The 19,227-nt window shown below is 36.2% G+C and overlaps 2 protein-coding genes across 9 annotated transcripts in view; one reads left to right on the top strand and one right to left on the bottom strand.

The window, feature by feature from the left end:
* Nucleotides 1-553: 553 nt before the first annotated feature.
* LOC107083876 lies at nucleotides 554-12,065 on the top strand. 4 transcript variants are annotated; one of them, XM_015373396.1, is made up of 4 exons: nucleotides 554-1,342; nucleotides 1,706-1,743; nucleotides 5,965-7,254; nucleotides 10,800-12,065. In XM_015373396.1, the coding sequence occupies exons 3-4, from the start codon at nucleotides 5,976-5,978 to the stop codon at nucleotides 10,970-10,972; spliced, it is 1,452 nt and encodes a 483-aa protein (XP_015228882.1). In that variant the 5' UTR covers nucleotides 554-1,342; nucleotides 1,706-1,743; nucleotides 5,965-5,975; the 3' UTR covers nucleotides 10,973-12,065. The 4 variants fall into 4 exon arrangements, with proteins under 4 accessions (XP_015228882.1, XP_015228879.1, XP_015228880.1 ...); XM_015373393.1 differs by having other exon boundaries at nucleotides 564-1,342; nucleotides 5,965-12,065; XM_015373394.1 differs by having other exon boundaries at nucleotides 564-1,342; nucleotides 1,706-1,746; nucleotides 5,967-12,065.
* LOC107083878 (lymphocyte-specific protein 1-like) overlaps nucleotides 5,572-19,227 on the bottom strand; it is a 26,622-nt gene continuing 12,966 nt past the window's right edge. For 2 of the 5 annotated variants that reach the window (XM_015373397.1, XM_015373400.1), the window contains exons 8-15: nucleotides 18,550-18,591; nucleotides 18,293-18,324; nucleotides 17,900-17,984; nucleotides 16,258-16,398; nucleotides 15,963-16,061; nucleotides 14,398-14,481; nucleotides 13,538-13,633; nucleotides 5,602-5,779 (exon numbers count right to left, since the gene is read on the bottom strand). In XM_015373397.1, coding sequence (XP_015228883.1) covers nucleotides 5,732-5,779; nucleotides 13,538-13,633; nucleotides 14,398-14,481; nucleotides 15,963-16,061; nucleotides 16,258-16,398; nucleotides 17,900-17,984; nucleotides 18,293-18,324; nucleotides 18,550-18,591 — 627 coding nt within the window. In that variant the 3' untranslated portion in view covers nucleotides 5,602-5,731. Of the gene's footprint in view, nucleotides 5,780-13,533; nucleotides 13,634-14,397; nucleotides 14,482-15,962; nucleotides 16,062-16,257; nucleotides 16,399-17,899; nucleotides 17,985-18,292; nucleotides 18,325-18,549; nucleotides 18,592-19,227 lie in introns of all 5 variants that reach the window. The other 3 variants (XM_015373398.1, XM_015373402.1, XM_015373401.1) reach the window with 3 other exon arrangements.

The raw sequence follows: 19,227 nt of genomic DNA, 5'->3' as shown, positions 1-19,227 counted from the left end.
TATGTATATAGTGAGTTCATTTAATCTAAATGTGCATCTGAACTCAGTTCTGTACAGTTTAGTCTAATCCAGATTTAGATTAAAGGAAAAGTTATGTTAACTAAACAACACCTTCCAACCTTTGTTACTGAAACATTAACTGTTTTTTTCAGAATGTTTAAAAAAAATATTTTCTATTTACCGGTATGAGATAATTTCCCTTGTTTAAAAAAAAACTCATAGAAATTTGTCAGTTTTTTTTTTTTTTGCTTACTGTGATTAACATTTGATTTTACATCTTCTAATCTAATATCCTCATATAGTATACTTTTAGTGGAACAACGTAATCTTTGTGACATTTATAGATCTATAGAAAACCCAGCCAACCCTTTAAGATGAAGTGAAATCATAGAGCCATCTAGTGGCTGTATTGGTACATTTAGGAGGAAAAAAAGGCTTTAAGAAAAACACATATTTACATTCTTCCTGTAATAGTTAGGATTTATTTTTCTGCCCATGGAAATAGTAAAGAAGTACTTAATCATTTGATATTTCAATTTTTTTCTTCAGGAAAAAATTTAAGGTGACATTATTCCATAACTTACAATAAGGTTGGCAAAAGAAAGTATTTTGTGTGTCTATTAAAGTAATTAAGAAAGCGGCAGTACATTGTGAAAAGGCAGAGTGTGTCCCATCAATGCTCCATTAAAGCAGCTGTGCAGGGTTTAATAGTCAACCTTGGGCTTTTTGCTGCATTCACACCCCCATTTAACTCAGCCACATTTGAAAATTGAAGAGATGCTTTGGTTTTATCATGTCAATAGCTGTCTTAATTTCATAGTAAAATACTTTTTTAACAGAAGTTTAGGGAAATAATAAAATATTAAAGTTCTTACTTTTAAAAGATTGAGAGCAACAACCTGCATACAGTATGTTTACAGGGTAACTGTTTCTATACGTTTTTCCCCCCGAATCCCTGGTCAAAATATTTTCTAGATAACTCTCTCTTTTTGAGATGTTTAGAATAAAATTCAACATCCTTTCTTAGTTCAGGGTCAGCTTGTTGAGAAGAATTAGAAGTCCCTTTATTCTGCTGAAACTTCGGTGCTACTATACTTCTAACCACCTTCCTCCAGGTGGAGGTGGCCTTGGCTTGCCTGTAGGGGCTGCACCTTCACCGTCTCAGGTGGTCTGGAAACCCCCAGCAACACACACTGAAGGCAACAGCTTTATTTTTGGAGTGTCTGCAGGCACCACTGCCTGCTCCCCAAGGTTCCAGTTGACTTCAGGCTGAGGCGGCCCTGTGGCACTTTGAGCCGGGATTAACAAGCAAAGAACAGTTTTTTGTCTCCGTCAGCTGAAGGTAATCCAATCAAACTAAGAGTCTGCTGGTGCTTCTGCTGAAAGAACCTGACATACATAGACCAGGTGCTGACCTGCAAACATGATGGAGAGTTTGATACTAGCTTGAGCATGATTTGTAATTTCAAATGCTTGATGAAAAGCAAACAGTATGATGCCATCCTCAGAAGGGTGGGCTTGCAAAAAGGCGCCTAACATGTTGCATGCCTCGCACACACTTGTGCTTTGAGAGGTAAATGTAGGCATGACTATGATATTACCTTAATCTGTACATAAGTCATGTATATTGACTTTTTAGTCTCAAATTTAATCAATGAAATCCTTGTAGATCTTCTCTAACATTAGACTGTTGTTTCCTTTACAGCAAATAAAACAAAGCACAACTAACACAACTGTACAAAAAAGGTAAGACTTTAGTTCCATATATAACTATTCATTTCATCAAATTAATTGGTTTAAAAGTAGATGGATTTAGGTCATGGCCCACATTTAACAGAAAGCTAATCTTATACTTTCCTCTTTTGAGCTCCTGGATTCAAAACGTCCCAGATGTCCCAACCCAGAGCCTTAAATAGGGCCCGTCTCATGTTGCAGCTGGAGCTTTTTGTCTCTGTGATGACAGGAGTCACTTTGACAGCAGAGATTCATTTTAACTTAAAAAAAAATATATACAGGAATATGTTTTGAATATTTTTTTTAAAGAATTTAATTAAATAAATTAACACAGTTTTAAAGCTTCACCTTGCTGGAAAAGAAAAATATTATCCTAAAGTTACATTCTGCTCCTTAAAAGAGAGTAGGGAGATTATGACCCAAGTTAAAATTTAACAGACATTCTCACACGGATACATGAGGCTCAGCGAGCAGTCAGAGCAGCCCTGAGAGGATTTGAGGCTGAGATTGATTACAGGAGAACTGAAGCGGTTCCACTGAGTACAGGACAGCAGGGAGCAGGTGCTGTTCTTATTTCCATCACACTAAAATTAGAACGCGATTCTCTTCTGGAGTCCCTCGCAAACACTCTAATGGCTTGCCTGCATTACTTATTCAGAATTCTTTGACTTACTTTTTTCCCCCTTTCTGAAATAGCATAGTCATTACTGAAAAACTAGTTTTACAATTGCCTGTAGGGAAAATGAAAAACAAGACCAATTCATTGACTGATTTGAAATGCTTGTTTTTTTCCCCTTTTCGAGGGTTTTCTTTTACACAATGTACATTTTTAGTCGGGAAGTTTTTCTTTTCATTTTTGTTTGTCTAAAACAAACAAAAACAAAAATAAAACGTTTGTTTGGTTTAGGTTACATTTTCCTTGCAGTAATAAAACCAGAAACAGATCCTTTAACTAGGATGTCTTTATATTGTGTTATATCTACTTATCATTCTGTGAAAGTGCACACAAATAGATAATTTTGTTTCAAGTTTTAACTATGGGAAAACACATATATGGATAAAGGGGTTTGCATCGACTACTTTTCTGTCCTGGCCCCTGCAGGTTTGGTCTGGGGCCGCCCACACCTGCTTTTAAGCATACTTTCCTCCTGAAGAAGACTTTTGAATCATTTCTACATTAGTATTCTCATGCATTTTTACCAGGTGTTCCAGGATTCACACTAATACTAAATACTAAGGTGCAGCTACAGATATATACAGTACCACCTTGATTAACACTGTGTAATCACTGCAGGCTCTGACTCTGACACAGATGAAAAGGATACCCGCTGCTCTTGAAGCTTTTTTTCCCCTAAAGTTTACTTTGGTTGTGTGTTGTCTTCTTTTTGCTGTCCTATGTTTTTTGTTCCTCTTATCTCATACGGGTATGGAAACAGACTTCTAGGATTAGATAGTTACTGTATATCTTCTGTGTTATGTATTTTTGCTGATTTTCTGTTTGCATGCACTTGTTCCTTTCTCCATCTCCCTCCCTCTCTCCCCTTAGTTCTTTCCCCCCTTTTTTTCTCACCTCCCTTTCGGTGTCCTTTGTATAGGATTTTACTCCCCAAATAATATTCTGTAAAGTTTAATATACAAATATGAAGCAGAAACTTACGGCAATAGTCATACTGGACTGCTTGTGAAAGCAAAGCTGTTGGTCTATCAGCTAGCTGTGGGACATTAATTCCAAGAGCTATATTAGCTAAAAAGGACACACACACACACACACACACACACACACACACACACACACACACACACACACACACACACACACACACACACACACACACACACAAAAGCAATATATGATCCTTCCTTTACCTTTCTGGAATTTTGAGGTTTCAATGCAAGGAATCTGAGGGTCACTTTTTGTAACTTGCCTAAGTCATGATATAACAAATTACTTTCTGGATTCTGTAGGCCAGTTTAAATACCCAGAACTATCAAGATAGTTTAATAGAGTTTCCTCATAGAGAATATCGATGGTTCTAACACTGCACAGCTTGCTCTTATTTATTTGGTTGTAGTTTATAGTGAATCCATCAACATACTGATGGCTAGAGCTAAGGCGTGAGGTCCCAGCTACATATAAACTGTTGTTGTAGTATGATTTGATGTGAACCTATCTAACGTGAGATAAGTTAAAATATGAACATTTAAATAAATATTCATTGTACTGTGCCAGATGTTGATGCAATTTTACAGATTTTTCTTGCAGGAACTTAGGGGTTAATTTCCAGAACTTACAGGCTACTTTCCTGGAACACATCCATAGCAAACTTTTACTGTTTTTAATTTCTTTATACAAAGAGAAGTAAAAGCAAGTCAAAACAAGTCATTACAAAACTTTGCAAAAGCAATTTATTTCTTGGTCAGTTGTAGTCCTTTTCAGGAGTACCAATTATAACTACTTAAAGTTGATGTTTTGTTCTCATCAGTTGAAAAAATGGTATACAGTTCTCTTATTTACATTTTTTTTTTTATTATTTTCTAGTCAATACATCTGAGATGTATCCGAAATAGTTTAACAGAAGATATTTTAAAGTTCAGATAGGCTTTTATGTTTTACAGAAAATGTGCTTGACCCTTGTTTAAGTTTACTTTGGCTAAGTACCGGCAGCTAGGTAACGCAAACTCCTGGTAGCTATGTTGAATCAAGTTTAGATTACATTAACACCACAACTGAACCACTCTAGAGTTCCTTTGGAACTGTAACAATAGAGTTTGAAGGAGGTTGTCTTGGTATGGTCATTGAGGTTCACACCCTTGTGAGATTAATATCTAAGCTCACAGATAGCAACAGCTACAGACTGGATGTGGGATGTAACCTGAACATATCATATCTGTCCTGTGTTTGTGTTACTTACTGTATATTCACTTCTGTCCATGTAGTTTCCTTTCATCTCTGTTGTATTTAAGCTTTGTTTTCTGTCCCTTCGTTGTCCAGTGATCTGTTGCTGTTACCCTGGTTTCGGCCTGCTTGTGAGTCATCCTTTTCATAGAAAATGTATTCATGCACCTGCTGATGTCCTTCTAACCCCTCTTTCCTTTGCCATAGCACAATATAAGGATTGTGTTTTTATAGGGCTAGAATACAGCACAAACTACAATATAATTGCTTATGAGCTTTAAAAAACATTAAATGATTAAAATAAAAATTTTGTCTTTCCTTAAACATTTTGTTTGCAGGCCAATGGTGCAGTTACAGTAGAAAAGCTTAACTTTGTAGAGAGCCCGTGTTGGTGTGAAGAGGCCTTTAATCTTGGATGGGAGTTATTCAGCCTTTGCGCCTCTTGAGATAAAAGAGCAAGTCCATTAAAGTATCTCACAGTTATATGGTTTAAAGATTGAGAATCAACAAATTACAACTTCTCTGTCAATATAATGACAGTGAAATGTCAGTTATCACTCTCACACACCATCCTTCCTGCACAAAACCAGTCACTCTGTTAGGGTCTACTTCTATTTACTGCAGATCAGTTTTAAACCAGTTTCCTGTTTTGCTTAACTATCTTAATACATTGTCATCATTTTAAAACTGAGTTAGTATAAGACACATTTAAATGTCATCCTATTTCCAATTCAAGTGCTTCTTATAGCCGAGAAGTACCCTTAGGACCCACTTTAGATCTTTGAGCTCTGTAAATTAATCTGGTGTTAAAAGAGCTCATACATTTCAATGGCCAACTTGTCTTAAAGCCATTTTTAACAGTTATAGCAGTATATTCAGGAAGCAAAATAAAAATGTCAAGAAGATAACTTATAAAGAAACACTAGAATCTAGAATCTTTTTTTTTGTCATTTGGTTTATTTGATTGCATTTAAAGATACAATAAGTACAGATACTGGATAGTGGATCAGTCAGAAACAAAGCATAATAATAATGATTTAGCTAATTATCCAGGCTATAGCTCAACAAAGACAGAATGGTCAAGAGATTGTGGCTTGTAGTTCAGTTTTCAACAACACCTGCTTCACAACTCTTCATTGAACTGTCCAGCTGTGAAAGAAGAAAGAAAGATGGTAAAAATATAGTTACTGGTTAGTTTGTTTCAACAACAGTCAAAACAATTATGTTGTATTTCTGGGTAGAATAACCATTTAAAGTAACTTTGACAGTTGCTTCTTCATTGTTTATCACCTTTCCAGTGATCAAATAATCTCTTGTTTTTTAATTTTTCTGGCAGGAGCTTGCAATGCTGATGGAGGTTTGTTACAGTCACGGGTTGCAGCCTGACATATTGGAGCAGTATCCACCCCCTTTATTGCCAAAACCAGGCAAAGATAATGCGAGGCTTCAGAAGCTTAAAAAGAAGAGAGCCAAGAAAAAGGGCAGCCTTTCTCAGACGCCTATTCCCTTCCGTTCCTGTTTGTCGCCTGTCAATGAAGCAAGCACAGACCTAGAGCACAGTGACATGTGCAGCCCACCAAGGACACCGGATTCCATCTATATTGCTGACTCCTGTGTCTCAGGTTTACCCTTTGGCTCTGTCTATGATCACTCGGTCCCTGGATTTTCTCATCCTCAAAGCAGTCCCAAAGGACAAACTAGGAGCTTAAACCCTCCGTCAAATCCACTTGGAATGAAAAACTCTCAACCTCAAGTTGCACCTTTGTATGAATGCTCTTCTTTCCTGTTTGATGATGCCTCCACATTCATAGTTCCACCTTTGACATATTCAGCACTAAATGAGCAAATTTCTGCACCAAGTCTTCCTCCTGCTTTCAGTGTGACATCAAATTCCCATGGGTCAGTCACAACAGTCTCTCCAGTTGCTATGTCACAGTGCAGCCCAAAAATATCAACCCACAGCCTGACCCTTTCCAATGCCACAAACTGCGCCCCAGACCTAGCACATTCTCATATTGCAGCTCTATCTCCTGTTCCAGTGCCCCTATCACTTTCAAACACTCATACACAACCATTTATCCCAAGCCAGAGGGAGACAAACACTAATGTAAAGGATGACTTTCAGAGACAGGAATCGACCAGAACTAATGCACGCAGCATCGCTGCCAACGGTGCTCTTCGACAGATATCTTCTGAAGTAACTGCCTCAAAAATATCCCTTGTGGATACAGTGAAAGAGCCAATGATTGAAGCCATGCAAGCTAAGACGTATACATCTAAGGCAACAGTTTATGAGATCTCCAAACCTTCCTCCATCCAGGAACTTACAGTTATGAAACCAACCAATCAAGGAGCCCCAACATCTACAGGGTTTAGTCAAAAAGCCCCTGTGCCATCAGTAAATGCGGATCAGGAACTGTCATCACCTTGGATCCAGAGTGTGAGACCTCCTCCTTCAGCTTACACACCAGCTCCAATATCAAGTCCTATTTTTGAACTATTAAAGCCCAACCCACTCATATCCACTGTGAACCCTGCTTTCAGTTCCTTCCAAGATTTGCAAGCACCGGTTATTCAGAAAGAAGGGCTTAAAGACAATTCAACAGTTTCTTACCAGCATTTAGGTAAACCTCCAACACTGACAGAAGAACACAAGCAAACTAATGACAATACCACAACCCTCATCAAACAACAAAACATACATAGGGAGATAGAGATTCCCAATACACAGAAAAGTACAATGAATCTAGGTTTTGTCAGTTGTGAGCCATACCACAGAGATAATATAAGTACCGCTACAATAGCACCCTTTGTCAACCTCAAAACACACCAGGTTTTAGAAAACAAAGCTTTATTGCTGCCCCAGGTGCCATCATTTTTTTCTATGCCAAAAAATTCTAGCCCTGCCCCGATGCAAGGATCACAAAGTCCAGGCTTGGTTTTATCTACATATCGGCCTCCCGTAGTGGAGGCACGCAAGTCTTTGACATCACTTTTGGAGACACAAATGTCATTAGCAGGCTCAAAACCCAAATCACGTTCGACATATTACGGACTAACTCCAGTTGAGTATGTTGCATATGGTGGAATAAGGACAAATGTGTCACATCCTAGTGATTTACTTCCCCTCATTGATGAAAGCTCCAACATACCACATTTGGGTAAACCTTTAGAAGACTCAGATGTCTCAAAACAAGAAATACATTTCAATGGACTCGAGGAACTAAATTCTCTGGGTCATAGAGAACAATCATTTCAATCAGAGATTCCAGATGAATGGGTTTCCACAGACTGTAATGATGATATCACAGGAGAAGGTCTGAATGGAACTCAGAATGTCGGAATAGAATCATCAAAAACATCTGCAGTGGAAACAATAAAACCCAACCTTCTCTTTGGATTGACAGAGAAAACAATACTACAATCTACAAGTGATGCATCCGCATTAAAAGCCTCATACTCAGAGGCTCCAATACCAGTACCTAAAGCAGGTGAGGTACACACAAAAGGTCTAGTGCAGTTTTCAGTAGAGGCAGGGCAAGAACCAGCTTTAAATCCTACTGATAGCATGGGCTCAAGTATTTACTCCTCACCTTTCGTAAGAGATTTAAATACAGAATCCCAACCTAAACCAAAAGGTGTAAATATTACCCTAAAATCAAATCTGGATCAAACTAATGTTGTATCTGATAAAAAGGGCAATGCACTGTCCAACATTAAAAAAATAGGTGAAAACTCTGGATTACTGGACAAAGATAATGTTAAGGTCAGTCAATCATTACTTCATGGTGGCTATATTCAACATTCTGCCAACTCTATTACAAAATCAGCAGACTGTGAAGCAAACATTTTTCCAGTAACTATAGCCCAGGTAAAGGGTACATTCCCAGAAAAACAAATTTTGAATAGCATAGACATTCTGGAAAAAGAGTCTACTAAAAAGGAGTCAGAAATTCCCCTGCCAAGTAAAACGAACAAAGGTATTCCAGACAGACATGCTGATAAGACTGAATGCCAAATTAAGGAAAGCAAAAGTATTAATCTACCAAATAAAACAAATATGGTCAATATTGTGTCTTCTGTACCTCTGAATACACAAAAAATGTGCGATGTTACAAGCAGAAACCTAAATTTCCCAGAAAAAATGACAGAAGAGCAATGTATCCCTACCAGTGGGTTGATGTTCCCACATGAGCCTGTCACAGCGTCACTCTGCTCTGGGCAATACAACATCTGTAAAGTTAGCTCACCAAAGATAAGCACAAAAATCAATCATCCAAACAGCAAAGATATGCAAGTTTTTACAAAAAATCAAGCTCAAAACAACTTTGCTTTGCTGCCAACAAATGTATCAAATATACCTGCTGGAAATGTTTCACCAGGTAAACCTACCACAGAAACAAAAACCCATGCCCAACTTGAAACTGCAACAAAGATTAATCTTCCATTAAAGACAAATAAATCACATGAGCTAATAAAAGAAGTAGAAAGTCAAAAAATGATGCCTGTAAATGTATTGGCAACAAAACAACAAAACATGGGATGGAAATTTCAAAGTCAAACCGTGCAAGAAGAAAATATCTGTGTAACGTCATACAAAACGATAGAAGCCCCTACACAACCAATAAGAAATTGTCTAAACACTCAAGTAGATCCACTTTGTTTCACAGCAAATACTGCAACAAAAAGCTCTGAGCCAAAACAAAGAGAAAATCCCAATATAACAATAAGTGAAACTAGATTATCTGATAAGCTATCTGCAGACAAACCAAAACTTTTAGCACACACAACTTCATCCAAACAGGATCAGCACTTTACAGCCCAAGAAAAATTAACAGGCTCAGCAGTGACACTTAAACCTTATATTCTAACACCCACTAAAAGTATGATGTCTTCTAGCCCAACAATGAGGCAAGCTCCACCAAAAAGCCCAAAGATAAAATCGGATAGACCAGAAAGTCAATCTGCAGAAAAGCTTCCGTTGAATGAAGTATCCGATATTTGGACTTTTGGTAGTAAACTCACTCCAGACCTTCAGCATGGGAATAGATCAGTAGACTTGTCTATGCAACAAATTTATAATGCTACAGCAAAAGATGACTTCTCTGGTTTTGGGAAAATCATGGATAGCACTGATCTAGACAGTCCATCATTAAATGAGAGAAATCATATAATGTCAAAAATGAAAGGTCAAACATTAGTTGCATCTGGTCAGACTGATATAAAAGCATTTGGTGCAAGTTTTGAAGATGGAAACAGACAACCAATAAATACCAGTCAAATAGCTTTGATTGGAAACACATCTCACCAGAGTTGCATTGCCAATGAACCTCTAACAACATCACAAACCAATGCCCTTAATGTGAATATTCAGTCAGTCCCACATGCTGCCATAAATGATCACTCTACTAAAATTATCCAGCCTCTAGAAGAAGCTCAAAGCGATTTCAAAGATCCAATTAGTCCACCAATTACAAATAAACCATGGGCAGCAATGAAAGCCTCCCCATTACTTAAACCAAGAATGTGTTTTACACCAAAACAAATAGATAGTCCTGCTTTAACCCAGTCCAATCAGAGCCCTGGATCTTTGGCCAATTCTATGGAAACAAACCCACAACTTGTTAATACAACACAACCTAGGAACTCACTAGATACACCTTTCCAAAATAGTACTCCAAACAAGGCAGCTCAGCAGGATGAGAAGTTATTTGAAGAAAATATCTTAAAACTAGAAACTAAAATATCTTCAGCTGATGGCTCTTCAGTTTCTGAGATAAAATTACATTCCCCAGTGGAAACCTCAAAAACAAACAAATTGTCCAACATATATAAAGAGGAAAATTTATCCTCACCAGTTACCAAAAGTAGCATGGCCAGCCAATATACTGACTTAGTTTTGAATAGTGCACCTACTGTAAAAGCGAAATCTTTTGTTCAGCAAGTAGAATCAACAATTACATCTGTTGTTGCGGAAATCAAATCTCCAAAAATAAAACCAGAGTCTTCAGATTCTCCATCTAATCCAATCCAGGCTAGCTCATTTTTGACTAATGGGGAAACTTTAAACAATGGTTCCCTTGAAAAGCCAATAACAGACACTGTCATGAAATCCTCCACAGTAAAAGATGCTTTGATTGATTCTGCCACTCCTGCCTCTCTGCCTCAGGCCTCAGTCTCAGTAAAAGCTCCATCTCCAAACAGAGGAACATCACCGTCATCTCAGCGAAAAACTGGATTCAAAGGCAAGGATATTCTGAAAGCAATAAGCACACCAAAGGAAACTCCAGCAGTCGAATCCTCCATGAAGTCAATGATATCAACTGCATCTTCAGTTACTAAAAAACAGTTGGAACCTGAAGGAACATCAATCTCAACCACTGAACAAAAACCAGCCCAGAAATCAAAAGGTCTTAAGGGCAAGCTTAGTGGATGGACACGGCTGAAAAAGCACATGGTCGTCGAGCCTGAGGAACCCAAATTTCCTGATCCAGAGGTCAAACATCAGGTCACTTCTAGTATGAATGAAGAAATAACTGATAAGGTCAATATGCCTTCTGCTGATCAGGATATGAACCAAGATGTTGTTCAGAACAAAGAAGGGCCCAAGGCACTAAAGATGTGGGATGCACTCCTCTTTCAAATGTTCTCTACCAAAGAAAAAATCATGCACCAGATCAATTCCAACAAAAAAGACACGGACAAGAAAACATCTCTCAAAGATCATCAGGCAGAGCCTCCATCATTTGTCAACCGGCTTCCAGTGTTACTGTACAGCCCTCGCTTTAATGCCAGGAAGCTAAAGGAAGCCGCAGAAAAGCCACTGACTAAAATAGCAGCAGCTTTTGAAATAGGGCTGATAAAGCGAAAATCTCAGGAAGAGGAACGCAAGGATTTCAATCGAACAGCCAAAGGATTTGGTCCCACTAAAAATGAAGATGTGACTGATGCGGCTCATGGATGATGTGATTGGTGGTTAACCACAAGCTAAAATCCTGAATAATTTTAGATAAAGTCATATAGGAAGGACTATCTGGAAAAGGTCAGCTTATATAATTGGACTTTTGAAGCACAATATTGAAAGATAATTTCACTAAATCAAAACTGTTGTACTTAGTAAGTACAGTGAAATAAAAAAACAACTATAAAAAGGAAAATATTTTTAATATGAATATTAAAAATAATGATAATATTTAAAACTGTTTGATAATCACTTTTCAAACACTTGTTTCATTTCTGTTGCTTTCATTAATTCTGAGAAAGTCTAGAAAGTCATAAAGAAAAGTGAATCTGTATGTTAAACTACTTATGAAATAGTTGTAAACAGAAACCTTAAAGTTCATTTTTGCTGAACTTAACTAAACATGAAGTTATTGGTTAGCTGAACTACAAAACATTTTTAAGTTTTAATACAAAATAATCATAAAATTTGGTAAAAAAAAAAAAAAAAAAAAAGAATATAAGGAAAGTTACCCTGCAGTTGATTGCTAAGTTCTGTTGTCTGTTAATGAAGCCATTGATTTGATTTGGAACACATGTGCTGAAGACAAAATGTACTGTTCCAATTTTCCTTTTGTCCAAAATAAAAAAGCTTTATGTTTTTTGTAGACAGGCAGATATTGTTGTCTATGATAAAAAAAAGGCATTTACCTTCCTGAATTAACAGGACAAAAGGGTTTGAGAAAGACGAAAACATGGAAGAAATGTAATTTACTAGTAACAATTATCACAGGTTTCTAAATGTTCAAGCAAATGAAATGGTGGTGCTTCTCAAAATGAGGGCATGAAATAGGCAAAAAGCCACCCTAAGTGTCTAACAACTTAATCAAAAAGTCCTAAATTTAAAGGAATAGTCTTTTAAGTCTAGAGATTACATTTTGAGAATAAAATCAAATATGTTTAACAGACTTCCAAAAGCTGTTGGAAGACCATAGCTCCATCTTGAAGCTGAGTGAAGAGGAGTACTATATTTTTATTTTATTTCTATTCAGTGTAATTTATTTTAGTACTTATTTGGTATATACTGACCTACAGTCTGCTACAGTAACACATCATTAGATTATGGCTACAAAGTTAATTAAAGGCTAATATGCTTTTTTATGTTAGCACTGGTTTCCTTTACCATCACTTGTAAGCACAGGTTGTATTTGGCTAGAAATTTAGTTTAGTAATATGCTTTTACCCCAAGACTAATATTATCAATATCATTTAAATGGTAAACAAAAAAAATAAACACATGTAAAGAAGAAGAAAGAAGAAAGACGAAAGAGACGAGCGCTGCTCTAAGAAAGCTAAAGGAGATTTAATAAGGGGTGGAGGAAGAGGTGTAAATAGAAGTGTAAAGGATCAGGGAATGATACCCTGTTATAGAATGTTGAAGCAAGTTATTTTTTAGTGTATGGACCTTTTTTTCCTAAAAATTGGGTTTTTCATTTAAGAAGAAGATCAATTTTCAGTTTCCTTGATGATGGATAAGAGAAATCTATAAAATTAGCAAAACCCTGTTTATTAAATCATTGTTAATGTAACCTTGTTCACTGTCTATTTTTTAAATTACAAAGTGCAAACCTATTTGTCTGTTTGTCTTTTTTAAAATGTTATATCTAAAATAAAAAAAGAAGTACAGTAAATTGAGTGATTTTCCTTTAGTTCTGTGAACATCATATTTCTATTTGTTTCATCCCAGGATAATGTCACTGAGTTTATTTTTAGATTTACACACAGACCAACTATTTTGTTGCTGTGGAGTTAGCTACACTTGCTAAAAATTTTCAAAATCAGTATGAACAGATTTTGAAGAATCATAAAAGGATAAAATACAGATAAACTTTTGACCAGTAAATATTTAAAGTCAATATATGACTTCCTATCCAACATGGTTGCTATTTAAGAACCTGTCTTACCTGCCTGGCAGTTTAGATCTTCATTGCAGCCGTGACCTGGAACTTTTGCATATTTGCCGTGACCCGTCACCACATATTTATATCTTTTGGTGGAGTTTTCCTAAATTAGGAGAAAAAAAAAAAGTGACAAGCTAAATTTTCATACACATCTATACTGTATGTTAAATATTTCCTCTAAAGGTTTAAATAAATGACATACAAAAGAATACAAACCAGATTACTTACGTGCATTTTGGAACCAAGGGTTTGTTATGTTAATTACAAATAGTACTTTATGTGTATATTTAATATATTGATGCACTGACTTGTCTTTTTGTGCTGCTGTAAATTGTTATGTTAATATATTTTGTATGTGCGAATAAATCTAAATCAAATAAATTTAAGTTGTGTAAGCTGCAAATGTTTCAAATAACACTATACTCTTAACAATGCTTTACTGAAGAAATGTAAAACAGTGCCTTACAAGGAGATAAAAACATGTGCTTTGTATGTTTAGTTCAGCTGAAAAAATAGCTAAATTGTCTGTGTATATGACTGAATTTAAAGTTAACAGCCAAAAGTTTTGGCTTACACAGATTCTTCAAATGAAGTATGTTCTGTACTTATCATAACATTTCCAGATTAAATGTCTTGGACTGGAATTATCGTAAAAACAGAGTTAAACTTTAGGAAAAAAAAACAATTATAAATCATCACTCATATCAGTCATTCATATCAAACAGTAGAAAATGGAATATGAATGATATAATGAACAGATATATCAAACTAAACCTTTTTTCATAACACTGTGGCTGTAGATTTGGTAACAGAAAAGTAAATTAATCTTGTTTATATAGAAATTAAGTATTGGAGATTTGATTGTACCTTTCCATCTTTTGTTGAAGTTAAAGCGTCACTGAGGCCTTCCCATAAATTCTTCTTGTTTAAAACCCCACCAGGTCTTATTTCCTAAAAATAAAGGAGAATAAAAGGCTGAGGTTTGGTCCTCAGTGTCTAAATGAACTGAATGTGAACTAAACTGCTCAACTGAATGTGAACTTTCAGCCATTGGAAGATAAGCTTCCTCCAACAGCTCTGTTCTGGGACTGATTTACGCCGGATGTGGAGGAACGAGGCAGTGAGTAACACAGCAATGAGGGCTTAGAGCAACCTCCAGATAAATCAATATGACATGAGGGTTTAAAGATGGAGCTGTTTCAATTTTTTTTATTTTTTTGGCAAAAGAGGCTACATGCTTCCAGTCTAGGTACTTTGAGTAAGATAAACAACCTCCTGTGCCTCAAGTTACTGCAGATGCTGAACATCTGAAGCAGAGTGTTGTCAGTGTGTTTATGGTTGACAAAGGGCACATTAAAATGAATTCCTCATATTGAAACTATAAACTTGGAAAACTTGAGCTCAAGCAGGGAAATGCCCATAAACATGTTATGCTTATGCTTGTAGCAAGTTGGAAACTGTGCTGTTTTTTCCAATGATTATGAGCACCTATCCACTTGAAAGGGAATTTAATTATTTGAAATTCCTCTAATGTTTAGACTATGATGAGCAACGTTTCAGGAAATGGCTTCACCTCGACGTTACATCATCCAGCTGTCATCATTTTTAAACATGAAAGCAGCAGGGTAAGAGAGAAAGAGCTCTTATCCCCCAACATTCAAGAAAAACCCTACAAGAACAGATCATAATGTGTAGTTTGATCAAGACCAGATTGCCATAACAGATGACATTTCGAAAAATACACTGCATTTAATAATTTGAAAAAAAATTCCATTGACTTTCATAAGGTTTTGCTGACATTAGAGCAAAACCCAGGCTTCCTCATTTCTCCGTAGCTCAGAAAAACCATTCAAAGTTTATTGGGAAAAGGATGTTTCAGACAGCATTGGTATTTTCATATCTTTGCAAACTTGCATTAAAACCTTTTGATTTATGTTAGATTTTATGTACAGCTTTCTGAATGATGACCTCAAAAATCTAGATTTTCTTTTCTAAGTATTGATTTTTGCCCACTTCCCGTCGTGTATCTTTTGCTGTAGGACTATTTGTTAAATGACACTCTTACTCTAAATATTTCAGTTCAAAGTTTTTCATTCAAATGTTTGTGTAGCTACAGTACATTTCCTTACTTGAGGATTTATATCCTACCTTCTGTTAAATTGTGGAATAAAAAGTGTGATGCTTCTTAGTTCCCTTTTTTTGAAAACGAACGCAGCAACTAATGAAAAAGTATTTTTTCATTGAAAAGGGTTTTCTTTCCAATATCAATCCATCATCAGGCCCCAACTTTCCTATTGAGAATACAGAGGGAAACTCCTTCCCTTTTCTTTCTGGCCTTAAAATATTAACTTCTGTTTTTTATTCATTGTGAGAAAAATTATGGCGAAAAAAAACTGACTTTATGGTTAAAATAAATGAAGGTTCTAGCTTACTGCTGGCTTTGACGGTGAGCTGCTCCTGCTACCATCTTCGCCTCCTTTTACCCACTGGTTGATAAGATCGGCCACACCAACCTTTAAACCATCTGCATCCTAGAATATAAATGAGGAGTTAGTTTTCTGCATAATCAACTTCATGTAATAAGATTAAGCTGCAAACAGTAAATCTCTAGAAAACTTGTCCACCATGTCTTTCTTTATTTTACAGACATATGTAAAAACGATTTTAAGCAGCTTCGGATTAAAACTATTTAATAAATGTTCAGCATCACATTGTTTTCCTCCTGACCTTGCACGGTGTGACTGAGATGACGTTTTGGTTCCAGGCTTCCCCAGCTTCAAACAGGTTCTTCTTTGATGCTACTGGTTCAGAGGGGCTTGTAAGGTCTGCTAGAACCTGGCAACTTGATCTTCCTTCCTTTGAAGCGACCTTCAAAAATGAAAGAAGACATTGAAGATGTAGAGATATCCATGCAATGTGGAATGTTCTCAGGCGATCTATAGTGATTTCAGAAAAGACATTGAGACTCTGACAACTTTATATTTGTAAAGCTCTACAAAAATACTGGAAATGATGTGTATGGGGGCCTGATTACCTTTTCTTTTATATTATTGTTTTTGATTCCACTTACTTAGAAAGCCATTGTGGAAGGTGTTTTGTAAACACCTAAAGCTCCCTTTAGCAGGGTGTTAGAAGTGGCCAATCTTCATTTTCAGAAGCAAAAGATTATTGGGCCTTTGTGAGTAATTTTCAATCTCCAATGTTCTGCAGAAAACTGATGTACCAACTGTGGAGTAGCGAAGTACAAAGCTGGTCAAATCTTTTAAATCGGGAAATAGTACCTCTAAACCTTCCCGAGGATGGTTCCACAGAATCTCTCTGTGGTGTTTTATTGACAGGATTTAAAGAGGTAGCTGGAAAAGGAGACCATTTGGTGTAGAGCTTTACAATATCATTCTTGCTTTTTGCTGAAGTTTGTGGTCTGTTAACATTTTCAGAACATGAGCTTCAGATTGACTCAGTTATGTCGAAAACCACCAGGATGAGGCAATGCTTAGTACTCCCAGGCCATGGTTTGCAGCCATGAGTGGTATACTGTTACCTTAAGGTCAGGGGTCATCTTGTTTTTGAGTCATTTTTGGTTTTCTGTTCAAACTTGGTAGGTTGTAGTTTTGGAAGATCAGACTGAGATTTATTAAAGGATTAGGACATTTTTTTAAGGTTATTCAGACTCTACTCCAGTCTGTTGTGGTGAAGAAAGCGGTCAGTCAAGAGACAATCTTACAGGTTAAAAGTCTGACTGTGTTGTTTCCCCTTATTTATAAAGCCACAAGATGTACCATGTTGTTGGGGCTCACTCAATATAATTAGAGGAGCATTATCACCTGGAACAATTTACATTGGTCAGCTGTTGGTTGGTATGCAGAAGACAAAGAATGGAGGGTTTACTTGTTGAACAACACATAGATATGGTCAAATTAGAAACTGAGCATCTTGGTGATGAGATTATGATCTTGGTGTCTTACAACCATAGGTGATACCATTCAATGGGTTAACCACAAACTCATCTGAATCCCAAACTGGAATTTGAGGCAAATTTTTGTAGGTGTTGAGAAGGCCAGTTCAAAGTCTATATCTAGAGCTGATTAGAATCAAGCGATTAGACCAAAGGAGATATAGGTAGACACATATTAACCAAACCAAGATTATGGAGGCCAAACATCCTTCAACAACAATGTGAAAATATAGATAAAAGCCCTTCCTAAGAGTTGGTGCTACAAGGTGTTAATAAGTTCTTAAGTTTCCTATCACTATATGGATAACAATAAATTTCAGGCTTGTAGTTGTATGGTTTCTAAATTCATATTTATTTAAAATTAGTTCATTTGAATCAAAAACGCATGTGTTGATCCCAAAAATTATATTTTACCTCGAGAGCATGTGTGTATTCTTCCAGTCTTTTATCGATTTTAGAAACAGATATAGGTGGCAATGTCTTCTTTATGGTGCTGGTGCTTTACGGGAAGAATGTTAAAAAAATTAATAAATAAACAACAACAAACAAACAACACATGTAAGGATTGGTAATCATCTGTAAACTACCACAAAACCAGTTGAACCATTTGAAACATTTGCTCTTTAAAGAAATGAATTGGTAATTCATATACAGTATAGTACTTAGAATAGTCTTTGTAGTAAATTGTGCTATATAGACTTTCCTTCCCTTGCCCTGGTAATTCTAACAGCACTTGAAAAGACAGCTAAAATTAATCTATGCTTGACTTTTTTGTCTATTATTCAGTATTTTCAAAGTTTAACTTACCTTCTCCTGAGAGACTCTGTCCTCTCTGTTATCTAAGGAAAAATAAAGAAGAGATAATACTCTAGGGTTTATCTAAAATGTACTGCTATTCTGATTTCTAGAAGCCTAAAACTGCAGCTGGCAGAAAATAAATACCACTTAGGTGGAGATCTTGACAATCTACATTTAGTAAATGTTTTAATTACAGTAGTTGCTCAGAGACTCAAGAGTTGTTTTTTTCTATCAGTTCAGAATAACATCAACCAAGCAGCACTCACCTTACATTTTCCATCTGGTGAAACTCGGCTGTTCACCTCGTCCTGTTAAGAGACACAAAGAGCTGAGATGCAACAGCAATGCTGCATGTTCTCTAAAGCTTCACCATAAAGGACTCCCTGTCTGGCATTGTCCCCAATTGATTTAGTTTTTTGTTCTTCAGAAATTCAGATGGTTTTGTAGTTATTCTTTAATTCAGACTTTTATTCTTTCTTTTTTTTTAGTTCATTACCAGTCCATCTTTATAGGGATTTCTTTTTTATGTCAGTCTGATTTGCTCTTTGACATATTGCATAACCTTGCAGTGATAAAATCTTCCACTATTTTGTTCATTGAACCTCTCAAACAAACCTCTCTAATTTATAGTATAGATGCAGGATTGATGTACAGGTACAGTATGTCCCAGGTCTCGTGTCTAGCCTTTCATGGGTCTTTTTGGATTGTGAGATACAAATTTTCAGTTGTGGATCAAACCTGTGTTCAAACACACATTGTTTCGCATGGATTTTATTGTTTTGCTTATGTTTTTAAGAGTTAAAGAACACAGGCAAATACAGACGAATCCTTGAAAGGAAAAACAAACCAAAACTTATTTTACCAACTTTGATTTAAAGTTGATTTCTATATGGCCTTACAGACACATGTACATATATATATATATATATATATATATATATATA

The sequence above is a fragment of the Cyprinodon variegatus genome, unplaced genomic scaffold (genome assembly GCF_000732505.1).
Source record: "Cyprinodon variegatus isolate N-32 unplaced genomic scaffold, C_variegatus-1.0 Scaffold86, whole genome shotgun sequence".
Lineage (NCBI taxonomy): Eukaryota > Metazoa > Chordata > Actinopteri > Cyprinodontiformes > Cyprinodontidae > Cyprinodon > Cyprinodon variegatus.
The sequence above is the reverse complement of the archived record's forward strand: the minus strand, read 5'-3'. Positions and strand labels throughout refer to the sequence as shown.

Coding starts and splice junctions, on each gene's coding strand:
- LOC107083876 (XM_015373393.1), top strand. CDS start 5,976: ATGCTGATGGAGGTTTGTTACAGTCACGGGTTGCAGCCTGACATATTG.